Raw genomic sequence first — 19,300 nt, forward strand, 5'->3', positions numbered from 1 at the left:
CACCCCCCCCATACCCACCACCCCCCCCCTTTTTTTTTTTTTTTTTTTTTTTTTAATTTGATGAGCGGGAGGGGTGGGCGCTGCGGCGTTCGCTGGCCCATAGGAAATCAGTGACCCAGGGACATCTGCAAGCGATTAGGACGCAGACTTCAGGTAGCTCCCAGAAACACGTGCTGTCCACATTACACCCTCCAAGTATATTTCCACAACTTTACTTCTCCAAATAAACAGTCAGGCTCTCCCTGCATTAGCAAGGAGCTGCACAAACAGGTAGAGAGAATGGCAGTTTTATTCCCCCTTCCAGTTCTGATGGATTTCTTGTAAGCTGTTGCCGGGCTGTGTAATTTGAACTATTGCTTGGAAAACATAATAGGGCTGGTTTAAAATTACTGCCATTTATTTATCTGTGTGTGACTACGAAACATCGTGTACGATTTGCACAGCATGTTAGCTGCCACAGCCGTGCTGTAAGCGAACGGCCGCTTACAGGGGCGAGCCATAGCGAGCACATGGCTCAAAATAAAACTAAAAATTGTGTATGTTAACCAAAAATCACCAGGATTTAGGACTGGGTAGAGGGATTTTTTTTTTTTTTTTTTATCAGGTTTTGTGCCTTTCAAAGGAAACCTACTTCTTTTTAACTGCACATCCTTGTACAAGCACGGGGACACAAGTGGTGAAGCCACCACAACTCTCTGGTCACGATGTAACTGGGGATGACACTAAGCACAGACATTCTTCATTTACAGAAAAAAAAAATAAATAAATAAGAAAAAATACGGAGAAGACAGCACTGATCGCGCTGAGCACTCATCGCTGGCGTTTGCTCTGGGGCATTTCTCCTTTTCCGGAGAGCTCAGTACTGTTATGAATGAGAACCGCATCTTTTGTCCTCATTACCAGAGCTTTACTTTTGGCTTTGATCACTTCACCCGAAGTGATTCAAACCAGATTGATTTATCTTAGCATCCCACTGAGGACCGCTTCCAGCTCCAGCTGGCAGCTTCTGCGCAGGGACGGGCAGGGGGGGACAGGGCTGACACTGAGCCTGCACCCCCCTGAGCCCGGAGCCCCCCCAAGTGGGCATCATCATCCCCCCAGGGACCAGGACCAGGGCAGGATTGCTCCTCAGTGCCCCAAATCAAGGCAAACCCACAGCTGACAGCAGAGCATCAGACAGACCCCATCAGGCCAAAGGTTTTCACACAAGGTAAAGGTGGATCTTGGGCAAAACTCGTCACCACGATCATTCTCCTCTTCCTCAACGCGAGGAAAAACTCAGCACTTTTGTGCATTTCCATTCCACTTTCACTGATCCTGATAAATTTTCCACTCACCAAAGTTTGTAAAGCCTCAAGCCAAACGCTGCGAGCAAATAAACAAATTAACTAATTAAAACATATCGCTGTAATCTCCAGAAAAGAGCGTTTGTGAGGCACAAGTTTGAGCGCGGTGGCTTCCAACTGGGGGAGAAAAGAGCAGAAAAGAACGGCAAGGTTGTGTGTATTTACCATGGCGGAGCCTGCGCCGGAGCCAAGGAGCCTTACAGCCTGTCCAGTGCTGCTCAGTGCACAGAGCTGGACTCCAGAACGCAGGAGGATAAATCAGCCGCTGGACTCGCCTCTGGGTAAACAGCCCGGCAAGCTGGGGAGCGGCTGAGCAGCCCAGGTATTAGCAATCAGCACATTTTAAAAAAAAAAAAAAAAAAAAAAAAAAAAAAAAGTTTTCCCCCTCCTTTTCTCATAGTCTCATATTTTTAGCTTTTTCCAAGGGAAAAAGAGTTTCTCTGATCCAAAAGGCCATAATGCTTTCACCGCTCTCTCCGAGATTCAGCCTAATGCTGATCACCACCGGCAGGATCTGGCCCCCGGTGGCTTCGCCTTTGCTTTTTTTTTAAATGGTAAATCTTGAGGCTATTGAAAGTGAGGCTATTCCACCAGCCACAACGAGCGTGCAGTTATTTAACAGCTAGAACAGACAGACGTGGTCAAATTAACACTGCCACCCGGCTCCGTCCTTACAAATAATCCCAATGATTTTACGGCGGCGCTGAGATTCTCCACTCCCGACTTTTGAAATTCTTTCGCTCTATTCTATTCACCGAGCCCGGCAGGACGGTATTTTTAGGCATGAATTAAAACGCCGTAAAAGCAAATATCATCCAGGCACTTGTCTTGGAGTCTCCAGGTTCCCTTACACACCAAAAAAAAAAGGGGGGGGGGGGGGGGAACTGCCAGTCCCCAGCTTTCTCACCCATCCCCAGGTCATTATTTGTAAAGCTTAAATCAACACACGGCGTTGTCTCCTGCTCAACCTGGAGCAGCTGTACGTTATCAGGACGGCACAGAGAAAGAGAACAATTATTAAAAATGAATAATGTAAATATATAAGTTCAAGGAATCCTTAGCTAGAGCTGCAAAATGAATGACAATTTAGCCACTGAAGCATCAACAATTAACTACCTCGTGTTTTTTTTAAGAAAAACTTCTATTTTTAAGAAAACTTTTTTTTTTTTTAAGGAAAAAAAAAAGGAAAACTATGCAATGACCTTCCAATAAGGACACGTCAAACAGCCTGAGAAACGCTCCTGATTTTGAACACTAAGCGGGCGCTGTACCGAAGGGGCAGGAGGCGCGCTGTGCGTAGGGCAGGAGGCTCAGCCGCCCCCGGGGGCTGTGGGGTCAGCTCCCAGCGGGCTCGGCCCGGCCCCGACAGCCTGGGAAGGGCCTCGATGCCCAGCGTGTGTCCGGGGACCGTCCGTGGCCCCGAGCACGGGGTCCCGGCAGCCTCTGCAGCGGCAACGTGTGTTTGCGAGGGCAAAGCAGCGTTTGTCGCTCAGCGCACCGAGGGCCGATTTGGGGAGATGTACGAAGAGCGCTGAAGAACCCGACCACGACTGAAAAAAAGCTGATTGAGAAAAACGAACTAAAATGCTAACATCTTGTGCCGCACGTGAAAATTTTAGGCTGCAGCCAGCGGCAGGGCTGACCCTTCCCGGCTCCCAGCGAGCAAAATCCCGGAGCGTGCAAAGCCTTGTGAGCTGTGGGAATGATTTTGTGCGTGGTAGGTGCAGCAAAACTCTCGTTTTTAGTATCGCTGTTGAGGAGGGAGTGATCCTTATAGGAGGAACGTTAATTACACCGCAATTAACCACGCTGCGCCCCAGAAAGGCAGCAGCAGTCCCGGCCAGCTTCCATGGCACGATCGGATCTGGCATCCGTGTTTTGTGCCATCAGTAACGACCAATATAATCACCTCTTATCCCAAAACAAAGAGGTATCAGCGCATCCTGGCTGTGGGCACACCTTTATTTTTAGGGAATTCTGCCCAAAGCCAAATCTTGCCGTTTTGCCCCCAGACACAGCCGTCAGAGCGGCGGCTTTCACGGCGTGGCAAAGGCGAGCAGGAAAGCGTTTCCCCGCGCGGGAAGGCAGCGTGCCAGCGTCAAAGCGGGTCTGTCGCCGAGCCGGGGAGCTGCTCGGTGGGCAGCACGTGAGGTCAGAGGGGCCGGGTGCCATCGCTGCCTGCCTCGTGAGGCCAGCACCCACCAAAGATCCCTCGGCTGGGTGCTCCCGGACCGCCCGCAGCGGGACAGGAGGCACGACGGCGTCAGGAAGGAGCAAACACACCCAGGTTCATGGGGTGAGCCCCCAGAAAACTGCAATAAATCACAGCGTGTTGCAGCACACCAGCCCTGACGCACGCCTGTATTGCTGCGCTGCATTTATAGGGCTGGAGGGAAAAACCTCCCCGAAGCCCCCACGCAGCTGCTGTCCCCTTGGCTGCTAAAACCTCATCGCGTTCGCTCTCTGCTCGGAGGCTCGCAAGGATTGTTCCCTAAAAACCAGGGGGTTGATTTAGCATGAGGAAGGGAAAGAAAAAAACATCAAACGAGGACCAAAACCCGCAGGCTTCTTGCTAAAAATCTTCCCTGGTACCTGAGCTTGCCACTTAGGATATAACAATGTTAATTCTTCAAAAAGAAAAGAAAACTTCCATCCTGACGTAAAAGCACCGGCAGCTTGCCACTTTAAAGGAAACTTCGAACCTCGCAAAATGACTGTGATTAATCAACTTGTCCATATCGTCTAAATAGCCCACAGAACAGGAATTCAAAATAGTAATTCAGAAATTATAAAATTACATGCGATAACATAGCTGGAAAGCTCCTTTACATTTCGCTTTTGTTTATTGTTCAAACTTGCCAAACTGCTTTCTTTTGTTAAAACGGATTCTTTTGTAATGAAAAGGCAGGGTCCCTTTCAGCAGATGGACTTTCCGAATGAAAAATGTTCTAATTATTACACTTTTCATTAAATCAATTATCCTCCCAAATTGTTTTTGTGTTTATCTCTGCCAATCAGCAGTAAAGCCCTGGAACAATCTGTTGTCACCGTACTTTTCTCCTACAGGTACGTTTGTTCGGATTTCTGCTAGAGCAGCTCCAGCTGAGATAAGAACGATCTCCTGCCTGAGTTTTCTTTGATGTTCCTATAACAAATACGTGCGTTAAAAGAGATCTGCTGAGCTAAATTCTATTCGTGAGCTAACCTAGAGCTGAAATTGCCAAGAGAAAATATTTCAAAGTTTTCCCCTTTAACTTTTATTGCGAGTTTTCTTTTTTCCGCTGCAAATAATGACACAAAACTCAGCCTATCCGCTACGGGACTGCTGCACGGTTAGCAAAGGAAAGATACAGAAGGCTGTGAAAATGGTCTTCTGCGCCACAGACGAGCACAAGAAACCCCAAGTGCTCAAGAAGAAAAATCAGCGTCTGCTCTGTCCCCCGTTCTGTCAGACAAAGGCTCTGTAAATAGGACAGGCACTTACCTTGCAACTCCCCCAAAGATAACTACTTCCCAAAAGTTTGCAAGCAAAGACAAAAATCTCGGGGAAAGATAGCACAAGACAAGCAGGGTCTAGCGGGGAGATTGCTTGCAAATGCATTTATTCAGAGCTCCTTCCTCCACTGCCTTTTTCTTTCTTTTTTACTTTTTTTTTTAACTTTTTTTTTTTTTAACTTTTTTTTCATGTGCCATTTCCAGCACTTTTAAAAGACCCTTATAACGTAACAGCGTAACGGTGACAATGAGGGACCCGCACCACCGCACAGCTCCCGAGCCGGACGCTGCCCTGAGAACTGTCCAAAAAGGACAAAAGCTGCGCATTTAAGCAGCCTCGATAAAGCACCAACGTTAACACGTGAGTCGAAAAATTATGGTCTGCGGGTTTGGTACGGGAGCACCGATGGAAGCTCTTCCATCGTGGAGCGCGCAGGGCTGGGACGCGGGGAAGGAGGGCGGCTCGCCCGGCTGCCTGGGGCTGGCTTCGTGCGCTTCTGCTCCCCAAAAGGGGCTTCTCCCCAAAGGGCCCCTCTCCCCCAAGCCCTAACAGATGAGCTCTGCGCTGCTCTCCATCTAAGTAACGTGCTTCGGCCAGCACCCCGCGCTCAGCCTTCCGCACGTGAAAAAGCAGCACGCTAATAAAACGCCGGTCCCGGGTGATTCACTACAAAGGGCAATATTTGTATTTATCCAGAGATAGGACCTGGAAGGCTCCCAGGGCTCTCTTGTTTGCTTTCTGCCCTTGTGTCCCGCCGAGGCGCCTTGGTCAACTGGGCAAAGCCCGGCGGGGGCACGGAGGAGGGGCCGAGCCCCTTCCCCTCGCCCAGCGGCACCCCTGGGGGGGGGGCACGGGACGGGACGGTGCCAGCGGGCATCCGAAGAGCCCCGGACAGCACCGGGGATGGGGAGGGGGGTCCCCGGGGGCACACCGCGCAGCACCGCGGTGCAAGGGGCACCGAGCAAAGCAGAGCAAAGCACCCACCGGGTGCCCCCCCAAAAAAAAACAGAAAAATATATAATAATATTTTTTTAAAAAAGTGGCTTTAGGGGATTTTGGGCTCCGTGCCCCCCCCGCCCAGCCCCAGCAGGGGCGGCGCCCCGCAGCCCCCTCCCCGGGCGCTCCCCGCCCCCGTTGTCCCCGCGCCGTTCCTGGGCTTTTGGCGCCCCCTCCGGACGGCGCCGCGCAGCGCCCCCGGCCCGCTCCCCAAAATCCTCAAGCGGCCCCTGCGCACCCGGACCGCGCCGGGGCTGGACCGGGGGGGGGGGACACCCCAAACCCCCGGGGCCCCCCCCCCCCCCCCCCCCCCCCCCCCCCCCCCCAACTTTGCGCGGCGCAGCGCGGAGTTGCGCGCCCTCCGGCCCCGCCCCCTCGAGCCGCCTCTCAGCCAATAGCGACCTCGCCAGCCCCCGGGGGCCGGGCTGCCATTGGCGGAGCGCTGGCGGCCCGAAATGGCCGCGCAGGGTATTTATTCCCGCGCAGCGGCGCGGGGCGCAGAAGCCGCGCTGCGGAGCCGCGCCGACAGCCGCCGGGCAGCGCCCGGCCCCCACCGCTGCGGGTCCTGCTCCTCCGCCTCGCGCAACTTGCAAAAGTTTGCCCTCCTCTGCCTTCCCCCCCCCTCCCCTCCCCAAACCCCCTCCGCTCGATTTTGGACGGGTAGGGAACGAGAAAATAACCATCATTATCATCATCATCATAATAAAAAAAAAACTTTTGCGAACTTTTCCAGCTTTCTTCCCTCCGCTCCCCGGCCGGGCTGCACGCTGCTGGAGACTTCGCCTCTCCTCGTTTTGCTTTTTTATTACTTTTTTTTTTTTTTTTTACCCCTGCCCCTCAGCCGGCTGGTTGTTTTTCATTTTAAATTTTTTTTCGCCCCCCTGCTCCCCCCCTCTGCCACTTTCTCGCATGAATCTCCTAGACCCCTTCATGAAAATGACAGAAGAACAGGACAAATGTATCTCCGACGCCCCCAGCCCCACCATGTCGGATGACTCCGCCGGGTCTCCCTGCCCCTCTGGATCCGGCTCAGACACGGAGAACACCAGACCCCAAGAAAACACCTTCCCCAAGGGCGACCCGGACCTGAAGAAGGAGAGCGACGAGGACAAGTTCCCGGTGTGCATCCGAGAGGCGGTGAGCCAAGTGCTCAAGGGCTACGACTGGACCCTGGTGCCCATGCCGGTCCGGGTGAACGGATCCAGCAAAAACAAGCCCCACGTGAAGAGACCCATGAACGCCTTCATGGTGTGGGCCCAGGCGGCCCGGAGGAAGCTGGCCGACCAGTACCCGCATCTGCACAACGCCGAGCTCAGCAAGACCCTGGGCAAGCTCTGGAGGTGAGTCCGGGGCCGACGGCTCAGCTTTGGGGTGGGCTGGGGCGGGGGGGGGGACGCCGGAGGGAGGCTGCAGCCTGCCCTGGTTGTAACAGCGGGAGGAGGAGGTGGGAGAGGAGGGTTTGGAGCTTGCAAAACTTGCTGAAAACTTTTGCACGCGCTGGCAACTTTGCTTGGTGGAGGGGAAGCCAGAATGGTAGGGGAAAAGCAGGGAAAGCAGCTCCCCGCGGCCGCCTCCTGGTCTTGCGAGGGGTTCCTCTGCCTGAGCCAGGCGCGGGTGCGAGGGGGGTCCCCGCAGCCTGGGGGGGCGCAGGGCCTGCCTCGGCGGGCGTTTGGTCCGAGGAGGCGATGGTCCTGCTGGATTGCATCAGTTTCAGTGCAGGAGGAGAGGAGAGGCGATGTGGGGAGGGGGTGGCAGAAGCCGGGCGTGGGGCGAAAGCCGGTGAGGCTGCGCCAAGCCCCGGGTGGGTGGGTGCCCTGAGCGCACATGGCTGGGTGCCCTCCGACTTCCAAAATAAGGCAGGGAGGGGAGAAAAACAGGAGGAAAGTGAGTCACCTGGCTGCCTCTGGCTGACTGCAGAAAGGAGGGGGTGGAAATCCTAAATTTGCGGCTGCTCTCGCAGCCGGAGGAGAAAGCAGTGAGCAAATCCGTCCCTGGCAGGCGGGGAAGGAGCCGTCACCCAAAGCGCCCCGGGGACGGGGCGTGCGCCCAAAGCAGGGGGGGCAGGCTGGGAACAGCAAGGGCCAGACCCTGCCACGGCTCCTGCACCTCTCTTTTGGCCGCGGAAACAATCCAGCTATGAGGGAAAATGGGATGACAACCAGCCTGCACCCCAGCCAGGGGGTCCAGCACCGGGGGGGAGTTTGCATCCCTGCTGGGGGAATCAGAGGGGAGGTTCGGGGATAGGACGGGCTGATGTTAATGCCATAGTGGGGGGAGCCCCTAGAGCCCCCCGTAAGCCACAGCTGACCCCTAACCCTGTGCCCCCCCCCCCCCCAGGCTGCTGAACGAGAGCGAGAAGCGTCCCTTCGTGGAGGAGGCTGAGCGGCTGCGGGTGCAGCACAAGAAGGACCACCCCGACTACAAGTACCAGCCGCGGAGGAGGAAGTCGGTGAAGAACGGGCAGTCGGAGCAGGAGGAAGGCTCTGAGCAGACCCACATCTCCCCCAATGCCATCTTCAAGGCGCTGCAGGCGGACTCCCCGCAGTCGTCCTCCAGCATCAGCGAGGTGCACTCCCCCGGGGAGCACTCGGGTAGGTACCCGCGGCCCCCTGCCCCGCTCCGAGTTACGGGGGGTTAAATCGCAGCTCCTTGAGCAAGGATGCATCCCACAGCAGGCTGGGATCGGATACGGGGAGGGGGGGAAAAACGTGAAACAGAGCCTTAAACACATGGAGAAGGGGCTGGCTGTATGGCTGCCCACCAGCCTTGCCTGTAGCACAGGCACACAAGTGCTCGCCCGCGTGTGCCACCCCTTGCAGACACTTCCACCCCACTCTGCCCATGAGCAATGGGAAGCCAAGCTTTAAAAAACAAAAAGTAATCAGACAGCTGTCCCTGCTCTTGCGGCTCATCTCTGAAGTCTCGGTCATTTTACCCAGCAGGGTAAAATTTTCCCGACAGGGCCGGTTTTTGGGGTGCCCGCACCCGGAGCTGTTTGTGTTACCCCACGCAACTGTTCCCCCCCCGGCCAGGCGCTGCTGCCTTGCATTAATTACCCATTAACGCCGCGATCGCATTAAAAGCAACACCCCCTTCACGCACGTGCCCTCTCCTTCCTCCGCAGGGCAATCGCAGGGCCCCCCCACACCCCCCACCACCCCCAAGACGGACGCGCAGCCGGGCAAGCAGGACCTAAAGCGCGAGGGCCGCCCCTTGCAAGAAGGCGGCCGGCAGCCGCCCCACATCGACTTCCGAGACGTCGACATCGGCGAGCTCAGCAGCGACGTCATCTCCAACATCGAAACCTTCGACGTCAACGAATTCGACCAGTACCTCCCCCCCAACGGCCACCCGGGGGTCCCGGCCACCCACGGCCAACCCGGCCAGGTCACCTACACCGGCAGCTACGGCATCAGCAGCTCGGCCGGCTCACCAGCCGGCGCCGGGCACGTCTGGATGTCCAAGCAGCAGCCGCAGCCCCCCCCGCAGCCCCCTCCGCAGCCCCCGGCACAGCACGGGCTGCCGGCATTGAGCGGCGAGCAGGGCCAGGCGCAGCAGCGGACGCACATCAAGACGGAGCAGCTGAGCCCCAGCCACTACAGCGAGCAGCAGCAGCACTCGCCGCAGCAGCTCAACTACAGCTCCTTCAACCTGCAGCACTACGGCTCCTCCTACCCCCCCATCACCCGCTCCCAGTACGACTACAGCGAGCACCAGAACTCCAGCTCCTACTACAGCCACGCCGCCGGGCAGAGCAGCAGCCTGTACTCCACCTTCACCTACATGAACCCCACGCAGCGCCCCATGTACACCCCCATTGCAGACACTTCTGGGGTCCCCTCCATCCCCCAGACCCACAGCCCGCAGCACTGGGAACAGCCCGTCTACACACAGCTCACCAGACCCTAAAGCCATTTAAAAATAAATAAACGAGGGGGGGGGGGAAATCACGAAAGAAGCAACAAGAGCAGAGGACTTCCGCAGGCTTTTCCTGCTTTGAAAACAAAATAATAAATAGAAAAAGAAATGAAAAGACGCTCGAGTTCAAGGCGGCGGGGAGGAGGGAGCGCCTCGAGCCTCCTGCACTTCAGCATCCCCCGGGGAGTGGCGAGACCGCTCCGAGAGCCCAGCGGTGCAGCAAGGACTGGACTTGGACTTGGCTTCGAGGGCGCAGGGTGATGAGATTTCTAGCAAGCGGCTCGGTTATCCCTTCTCTGGACTTTTTTAACTTTTTTTTTTTTTTTTAGCCGTAATTAAAAAGAGAAAAAAAAAATGGGGGGGAAAAAGAGAAAACTCGGTCCTCTGTGAGGAATATTCTCTATTTTAAATATTTTTTAGTATGTACTGTGTATGATTCGTTACCAATTTGCGGGGATTTATACATATTTTTTAGAGATTTTTTAAATGCTCTTATTTTTCCAACAGCTAAAAATGACACTTAGTGGGGCAGTCCTAGGTTTTCTTGCAGTCAGAGGTATTTTTGTATAGAATAAGTGTCTTTTTTTTCCTCTAAAAATAAAAATAAAAAAGCAAAACTGCGTGCTTCTAACTCGGAACAAAGCTCTGTCAGCGGCCAGCGCCAGGCTTGGCGACGGTCAGCTCTGCAGCGCGGGAGGCGTGAGCTGAGCCTGTGCGGGGCTGAGCATAGAAGAGGCTTTATTTTTCTAACTCGAAAGTAGTAAAAAAATAAAAATAAAAAAAACAGCCAGGAGGAGATTTTTAACTATATTTTTTAATAACCTTGAGCCTTAAGAAAAAATAATAAATACAGCAAAAAAAGCGCTACGGAGAAGCCTTAAAGCAGCCCTGTGATAATCACTGGTCCCCAGCTCTGCCCGTCCCTGCTCCCTTCACGCCCCGGTGCTGATGCAGAACCCGGCCCTGGGCTCCTTGGCTTCCGCGGGCTGCTCGAGGGACGTCAGAGAGACTTTAAATTATTTATTCTATGAGAAGAGCAGTTTTTAATCATGATTTTTTTCTTTTTTTAAAAAAATCTCCCTTCTATTTTAAGTCCTTTCAAAAGCGATTACGTTTGTTGGAGCATTATTTGGAAGGTAACCCTGCCTGTTAAATTATGGTCTAAACTGTAACCAGTTCTTTATTTATCTCTTTAATTCTTTTTTTTTATTATTATTATTATTATTCTTTTTGGAATCTGTGTCCTGGGTTTGTACAAACTTGTGCTCTTCCTTTTTTTTTTCTTTCGTCTTAAGGAGAAACTGGAAAAAAAAAAAAAAAAAAATTTGTACAAACTAAAGATTGCAAATGTAGCGTATCACTGAATCATTTGCCTTGTTTTCTGCCTCAGCTCTCTGGGACACACGAGCTCGTGCGAGGACGAGACCCAACGCCCCGGGCGGCGCCTGCGCCGTTTTTAGCCTTCCACCCCCCCCCCCAAAATGGCTCGAGGTGGGGACACGGACTTTGGTGAAGCTGTGGCTGAACAGTTAAGGATTGCTTTTTAAAAAAGACAGCAAACTTTTTTTTTTTTATTTAAAAAAATTATATATTTGTTAACATTTTTTTTAGGGATTCAGTAGGAGAAAAAAAATCTTAAAGCACTCTTATAATATGGCATCTTTCTATTTCTGTATAAAAGCAGATCTTTTTAAAGTATTTCTGTAACTTAAAAGACCTGTCATTTAAATCATATTTTGTCTTTAGGTAAGTTTTTGTTTTGTTTTGTCCGCAAGATCCTTCTCTTCGTGAAACTTACCTTTTTTTTTGTATATTATTGTTTGCAATAAATATACGTTGTATTAAAAGTTAACTCCCCTCTCCCAGTGTCTGAGTTCTTGGCAGCCTTCAAGGACAGCCCTGGCAGGGTGTGACTTTACTGGGGGGGCACTGGGGTGCCCCCTCTTTTACCAGCACAGACCCTGGGGTCCAATCCAGCCCCGTCCCTGCGGCTCTCACCCAGCTTTGTGCCAGCCGTGCCTGGGCGGGGGTCCCCACCTTGCACCTGTGAAGCCCCCTACATCCAAGGCAGCCTCAGCTTGGCCAAGGGGGGCTGCATTTTCCAGGAAAAAAAAAAAGCTGAAATTCTCCCAAAACGGGATAAAGCTGATTCCAAGCACGCACGGTCCCCAACCCCACAGCTTCGGGAGCCTCCGGGGCACAGTGGGGCTGAGCCTGGTGCATCCTCTGCCCCGTGGAGCGCGGTACCAACGCGGCTGTGACAGCACCAGCCCGGGCAGGTCCCTTCCCTTCCATCCCAGGGCACAGTTATTCACCTCTGAAAAGTAGCTCCTGTAAAAATGCGATAACCTGACCCAGCAGTGCCCTGGGAGAGGCTGGTGAGCGTGCAGCAGCCCCGTGCCCCGAGGCGAGCGCATCACGGGACACCTTGGGATCCATCCCACAGCACCCCTCCTGCCCCAGTACGCACTACAAGCACGAGGCAGAAGCTGCGTTTGTAAATGCTGCCTGATCCAGCAGAAGGTGATTTCACCCACTGCTGCTTCTCTCCCCCCCTAAAAGCCCACCCAGTCCCCCAGGGAGCCCCTCACCGCAGGGGCTGCCTCTGGCTGCAGCCCCAGCCCGGAGCACAAAGGGCCCCGCGAGCGCATGCCCGCACTGCAAAGCCTCCGCGCCGTTGTAAAATATTTACTCTCGCTACAAGTAACACTTAAGCCAATTAACTGAAAGGGATTCATTTACTTTGTGCATTAGTTAGGGTCAGTGTCACTATTTACCTGTGCAGTCAGCCACCGCGGCTGGTGGGAACGCTCCGGTCCCAGCCCTGTCCCGCGGTGGGTTTGGGTTTCCCTGCCCCGACCGAAGCTCCCCGCTGGGAGCTTGGGCTTCTCCTCTCCTTCGGGAAGGAGAACACCTGCAGCTCCCGTGATGTGGCGAGGAACCACCTGGGAGCCCCCACTTGGCTGCCCCATCGGGGGCACGGTGCTGCGGGGAGCCCACAGCAGACGCAAACTCAATAACGCAGCTCCCGCCGTGCTCGTGCACCAGCTGTAACCCAGGAAGGAGCTGGGAAACATCCTAAAAATGGGACAGCCGCTGCCTGCCTGCCTCAGCAGCGGGACCCCGGGCAGTCCTCACAACGTGCACTGGGTGCAGAAAGAAGGGCACGGGGGGAATGGTGGGGACAATCCCAAATGCCACCGTGATGGGAAGTGCCCAAGCTGCTCGGCAGTGGCACTGCTGTCCCGACACAGCCGTGCCCAGCTCCCCTCCGTGACACAGAGCCACCTTCCAGCTGGGAGCAGCCGGGGAAATCCTCCTTGCAAGAAACCAAAAGAGCAAAGCTCGTGACCCAACCCCAGACCTATAACTCCTGCGCTGTTGACTTATGGTGTGGGCTTTAAGGCCTCAGACTCACAGAGCCGAGCCGGACCCAGCTCCCCGGGCTTCCTGACCGGCACCGCAGGGCTCTGCCCCTTTGGGGGGCACCCACAGAAAAGAAAAAAGAAAAATAATAATAATAATAAAACACTGGAAAAGCTGCAGAGCTTCAGGCACTTTGTGCTAGAAAGCAGAGCAGAAGGAGGGGTGGGGAGAAAAAAAAAAAAACGAATTCAAGGGAACTCTGACAATGCTGCAGGGCAGGTTTGAGCCGCAGCAGATAACAGCGGGCGCAGGGACAGATGTGCAATGCTGCGCGGCGGGTTTGGGAAGCGCCAGGGGAGTGGCGGCAGCGCTGCGGGGCAGGGCAGGGTGGGGGGCACCCCCGGAGCCCCCCCAGCTCCTGCAGAAAGCCGCAGGTCTGGGGCCACGTGCACAAAGGTCTGGGGCTGCAGCGGGCAGAGCGAGGCTGAGCCACGAGGCTGGCGGATAGCAACTTTGCGACGGGTTTGTTGTTTTCAGGAGTTCAGAAAAATAGATATATATTTTAAAGAATGGGGGAAAAAAATGGGAGCAGCCCCAGGGAGCACGGCAGCGCAGCCCGATAGCTCCCCGTTGTGCCGGGCTCCGCGCCCGGCCGGCTCCAGCCACACACAGGCTCCGCGAGGCGGCTGCCTGCAGCGGTGTCAGCTGCTCAGAAACGGCGCTTGGGTTCGCGTTTCCTCGGCCAGCTGTTCATGTTGACATCGAATTAAAGCCGGGGCTTTCTCCCAGAGAGAAGGCGAGATCGCAGCCAGCTGCGAGCCGGGATCCTGCGACCGGCCGGGGCTCCTGCCCAGCTGCAGCGCTTGGGCCGCGTAAGGCGGCGATATATCACGGCCGTGCCGGGCTCGCTGCAAGTCAAGGGAGGTTTGCTAGGGTTTCTCCTTCCCTTTTTCAGGGCCCGGTTCCAGGAGCCAGGCGGGCACCCGAGGTGGAGATTTATACGTCAAAGGGAAAGGAGCGAGCTGGGCTTCCCAGCTGGAACTGCTCCCACCCTGGTTGGCTCCGGCAGGGGGACAAACGAAGCCCCCAGCCCCGGATGGCACCAACAAAAGCTGACCGAGATGCTTGGATTTGCTGCTGGCAAAGATAAACCCACCTGGAAAAGGTGGGGAGAGAGGAGAGCTGAGACACGAAGCATAAACGGGTCCAAGGAATCAGAGAAGACATAAAAAAGAAATACATATATATATATATATATATATATATAAAACCCTTGCAGGCAGCAGGATGTGGCCAGAGCAAGGGGCTGTGCAGCACCCAGGGCCACGCTAACAACACGAGAGGAAGGGCATGAAGAGGACCCTGCAGCCCCCTGCTGCCCCCTCAGCCATGGGGGTGACAAAGCCAGCTCCTTGCAGACGTAACCCCCTGGGAACAGGAGAGCCCGGAGCCGCCCGGCCGTGCCGCAGCCCCCGAAATTCCCAGGAACAGCCCCACAGACACCGCAGCCGCTCGCATCGGCGTGGGCACAGACATGCCGTAAGTGCTACTGTAATATAAATAATTGATCCTAAGGTGCCCCGGGGGCTGTAAAGCCCTCAATTGTTGGCTCCTTGGGTCAGAGCCCACGTCTTTATTACGTGTTTGTACAAGGACTACTCTAATGGGGCGCTGAGCCGCAATTGGGGTCCTGAAGTGCTATTGTAATACAAATACTAATCATGCACTAGCCGTTATACAAGCAGCCCCTGCTCAGGGCCGGGCTCCAAAGGCTCATAAACCGGGCAAGGCTCTATTGAAGTCAACAGGAGCTTGGCCCGCGCCAGAGCTGGATCCGAGCTGCTCAGCAAACCACGGCTGTCACATTCCCATTTTAATTCTGCACGTGTGCGCGTGAACGCACGCGTCTGGGGGTGCACACGCACGCACGCAGAGGCTGGGACCATCGGTGACGAGCAGTTCGAGCTCTGGGACGAGCTGGTCGTAAAGCCCGGGGTGGGGAGGGGAAGCATTTCTCCGTTAAAACAGAGCCACGTTTATAAGGGGCTCAATAAAAATCATGTGAAATAAGAAGTAAAAGCAGCCATACAGAAGGAAGGGAAACGAGCCTCCCAAATCACGTTTCTAATTAATTACCTGCCTGGGAGCTGCTCTCAGCTTTCAGGGAGTAAAACGTTTTACGGCGAGAAAGTCTGAGGGCTCGGTCTGTGCAGCTTGCGAGCGCGGCCACCGCAGACGCAATAACGGAGCTCTTCAGCCCGGCACGGGGAGCTGCAGTCGGCCCACGCCAGACAGCTGCAGCTATTCAGCCCAGGAATAAGTCGATTTTTAACAAGGTCGCAGCTCTGACTTGAGGAAAGCCGCAGGCTGAAGGACGGGGGCCATCCCGAGACAGACACCCACACGGAGCCAGAGCTGCAGAGGTGCAGGAAACAGCACGGGGGGACCTGGTCCCATCTCCAGCCCTACAGAGGATGGGCTCCAGCCCCTGCATCAGGCTTCGCCCCTTAAAAAAAACCCACAGTCCCCAAAGATTTGGAGCAAACCTGGCTCCAGTTTGCCCAGCCAGTCAGTTGGACTTTCAGCCCCCGACCTGGGGTTTCTGTCGCTACAAAGCGAGGTTTCTCACTTGACCCGACCTCTCCATCGTGGTCCTCCAGCTGGGCTCAGGTAGCCCGGCCAGACCCCCTGCACACCCCGAGATGAGTCAGAGGGAAAGGAAAAAAAAAAGCCTGAAATTTGATTTTCCTTCCCCCAGCGTGGGGATTAATTACACGCGTTGTCTGGGCACAAACCAACTATCACCAAGTAAAGTCTCACTCTATAAATTTTAAACTGCTAATAATAAGGCTGGACAGGAGTTTTAAAGCTTCAGTAGACAGTTTACAATTAACCTACTCCTGTCAGCTGGAAAATCACCTTATAACGTGATTCCAGTTCACGTCTGACTCACTTCGAGTCAGAAGCTGCTTCTGAAGCCCAGTAAAGGCATCGCACAGACCCACACGGAGCCCGGCACCATCAGGTGCCCTCTGCCTGAGGGACCAAGCTTTAGCCCAGACCTGACCCAAATTTCTCCCAGTTTCAGCGGGTTCCCGCTGGGCACTCTCCAGCGCACCCCTTGGGAGCCTCCCCAGACTCTGAAGCTCTTTTGACTCATCCCAGCCAAGTTTTTACCATCTGCTCTCAGGGGACAAAAACAAAACAGGCTCCAAACACTTCCAACGTAGCGACCGCAATGCAGGTGAGACAGAAAAAGTAAATGTTGAAGCCCTGAGACACCGGAGTTGCACGGGGTAAGGAACCCACCGAGTGCAGGTGGTGCCCAGCACATCAGCCCCGCTGCCTCCTGGCTCTCCGGGGGCTCTCTCTGAGCCCCCCAAACCCCGAGCTGACCCACCAGAGCCAGATCCACCGTGCTGGCTTACCACTTGCAGCTCTTTAAAGGCAAAAAGCATGCTATGAACAAAGTCTGGGGTTTCTTTGGTGAAAAGCAAGCGCAGGGCGTGAAGCTTTGCCATCCAAACCAGCCTGCTCAGAGCCTACAAGCTCCCAGGCTGAGACTTCAGTCCCCTGGCTTTGCCCACAGCCACAAGGTGAGGCTTCGGAAAGGGCCGAGGTGGAATATCGAGGTGGAAAAAAACAATCCCCGATAGCGAATTGCTTTAGTGAGAGTAAGTTGGGGGGGGGGGGGGGGGGGTTAGGGCTGGGGAGATACCCAGTCATTTTCTGTGATTAAAAGGCAAATTTTATTCCTCCAGAAACTTGGAAGCAAATGTGGCGTTGCTATGGTTTCACACCCACTGGCTGGAAATGACAATATTAGCAGGGTGACCTGGTAATTAGAAACTGTGCCCCCAGGTCAGACTGCGGAGAAAATAAAGAGAGATTACGGAGTCCTAAAGACACAGCATAATGCTGCGGGCTCCTGGGCTCCCTACCTTTTATAACCGGCCCATTTAAATGCAGATTATGACTTTCCACCTGGGGCTGCTAATCTGTCTCACAGCCAGATCAAACAATAAGGCATCTCTCCGCACTGTGGGGCCAGGGTGCTTTCGAACTCGGTCTGTCATCAGGTCTGTCAGGCTGTCTATCCCCCTATTCTCAGGGTAAAACCCAGAGTTTTTCATTCGCGGATGATTATTTTTCCACCCTGGATGTTTACGTCCCCCCCAGCCTCCCCCAGTCCCCAAAGGCTTGGAACAAACCAGGCTCAAGTCTTCCTCTGGGCCACGCGATTAAAGCAGGGGAGCATTGGGGTGGTGTAGGGCACACTGCATGCAGGGGGGAAGGATTATGCAGCCGAAATAGCAGGAGGTGGCTTGCAAGGAAGCAGCTTGCTCTCAGCCCAGCATCCCCGTGATGGCACGAGGAAGACCTGCCAGCCCAGAGGTCCTCCCAGCCCAGCCCAGCAGATCCTACTGGTCTGAACTGGGTGAGGGAGGGCGCATTCATGACACCCCCATGGAGCTACCTGCCCCAGCACCTGGGCAGTCCTGTCTCTCCGTCCCTTCCCTGATGAGAACAGCATCAGCACCAACACAGGTTGGAGACCAAGCATCACCTGCAAGGACAGAAAAGACCAACCCCACGTCTCTGGAACAGGGATAATGGCACCACAAGGCAGTAGATGAAGCCACCAAAATCACGAGGTGCTCAGCTAGGACCTAACAGGAAGGGCCCTGGAGATAATCAGGGTTCAGTCCTGATTTTTGATAACATCCTTCACTAATAGGAACCTCCAGAGCCTGGTGGGCCTTCAGAATTGTTATCCAGTGACAGCAGACAGAGGTCTGAGCAGGTGCCATCCGCTGAGGTGCTCAGCACCGCTCAGTGCCAGGGTGCCCGTGGAGACACCCGCCTGCCCAGGACTTCTGCCCCACACAAGGAGTTAGAAAGAAACATCGCAGAAGCACGTTGCAGTTGGACATTAACATACATCCCATTTTAAACGCCGACAGGGCAGGTAATGCCAATCTCATTAAAGCCAGATGACTCCATCAACACCGACAGAGAGGGAAAGGTTTAAGCTCCTTAGCCGGCTGCACCTGGCTCTTTAATGCTCTTCGCTTTCACTAAGTGAGAGAGCATTTTAATGAGGGCTAATAACAGCCCTGCACACTTTGCAGCTTCCATCCGAGAGCCCGGCATGCATCTGCACACAAGAGCAGGTGTCAAGTGCGTGGCCATCGGCCTCCTTCCGCAGCCCTGCACAGAGCCTGGGCTCTGTGGTCCTGCAAAGCCAAGCTCAGACAGCTCCACCCATGGCCGTTTCCAAACATTTCCCGTTCCAGAGCCACCGCAACGTTCTAGGGGAGAAAACTGCTTGTGCCTGGTGCCTGTGGATCAGAGACCCAGCTTCAGCCAACACCAGTCACTGCAGATTATCAGCATCGCAGAATCAACTGAAGCCCATCACAGGAGCATCTCTTGCCACAGAGAAAAAGCCCAAATAAAAAGCCCAAATTGAGTTTATTAGCTTCACACTCGCCTTCCTCAACCCCTCTGCTGCCTCCCAGCCCCTTTCCTCACCCCCATTCCTCCTCCTTTCCCAAACTGTCATGGTTTATTTTGCCTGGGTGGATTTTCTTTCTCTTTTCTCCCCCCCTGCCCCTTGCAAACAGATAGTTTTCCCATGGAGATCCAGCACGCTCTGTGCCTATTAGCATCCTTGCGCATAATTAGAGCCCGGCGCATTGTCATGCAAAGCAGCCTCGGATGACAACACTTCAGCCCGGACGACACAGAAATGCGGCGAGGAAGTTTCTCACACTGGTTTTAGCCAAGGCAAACCGGACTGCGCACGGGTTTGAGATTTTAATTAATTGATGGGTGCTGGGCTGCCCTCAGGGCTGCGCAAGGAGAGCGCCCCAGCCACCCGTGTGCTCCCCAGCCACAGGCTCCGCGTCTCTCTCTGATACTTTCTGCTCATTGCAATCAATTAAGAACCCCATCCTGAACAGCACAGGATCATTCCTGCCAGGCACAAAGAATGGCAGGGGTAAATCAACATCTCTCCCCGCAAGGTTCCTCCTCCATGTAGGAGCAGGGCTCTCCCTTGGCCGTGCCGGGCACCAAGCCCCACACACCGCAGAAAAGCTGCTGTGATGCTTATGTTGGCATCAAAAAGCAGTGCAAAAAGCCCTCGAGTCAGTCCCCATGGCTGCGGGGATAC

General features: G+C 54.5%; 1 protein-coding gene and 1 long non-coding RNA gene across 2 annotated transcripts in view; one reads left to right on the forward strand and one right to left on the reverse strand.

The window, feature by feature from the left end:
* Positions 1 to 19,300, reverse strand: part of LOC118175718 — a 113,955-nt gene that overhangs the window by 52,379 nt on the left and 42,276 nt on the right. The gene's annotated exons all lie outside the window — the stretch shown is intronic.
* SOX9 (SRY-box transcription factor 9) lies at positions 6,481 to 10,831 on the forward strand. Its single transcript, XM_035342196.1, has 3 exons — positions 6,481 to 7,178; positions 8,176 to 8,429; positions 8,963 to 10,831. Exons 1-3 carry the CDS (start codon positions 6,748 to 6,750, stop codon positions 9,745 to 9,747), a joined length of 1,470 nt encoding a protein of 489 aa, XP_035198087.1. The 5' UTR covers positions 6,481 to 6,747; the 3' UTR covers positions 9,748 to 10,831.

Source organism: Oxyura jamaicensis, chromosome 18, assembly GCF_011077185.1.
Source record: "Oxyura jamaicensis isolate SHBP4307 breed ruddy duck chromosome 18, BPBGC_Ojam_1.0, whole genome shotgun sequence".
Classification (NCBI taxonomy): Eukaryota; Metazoa; Chordata; class Aves; order Anseriformes; family Anatidae; genus Oxyura; species Oxyura jamaicensis.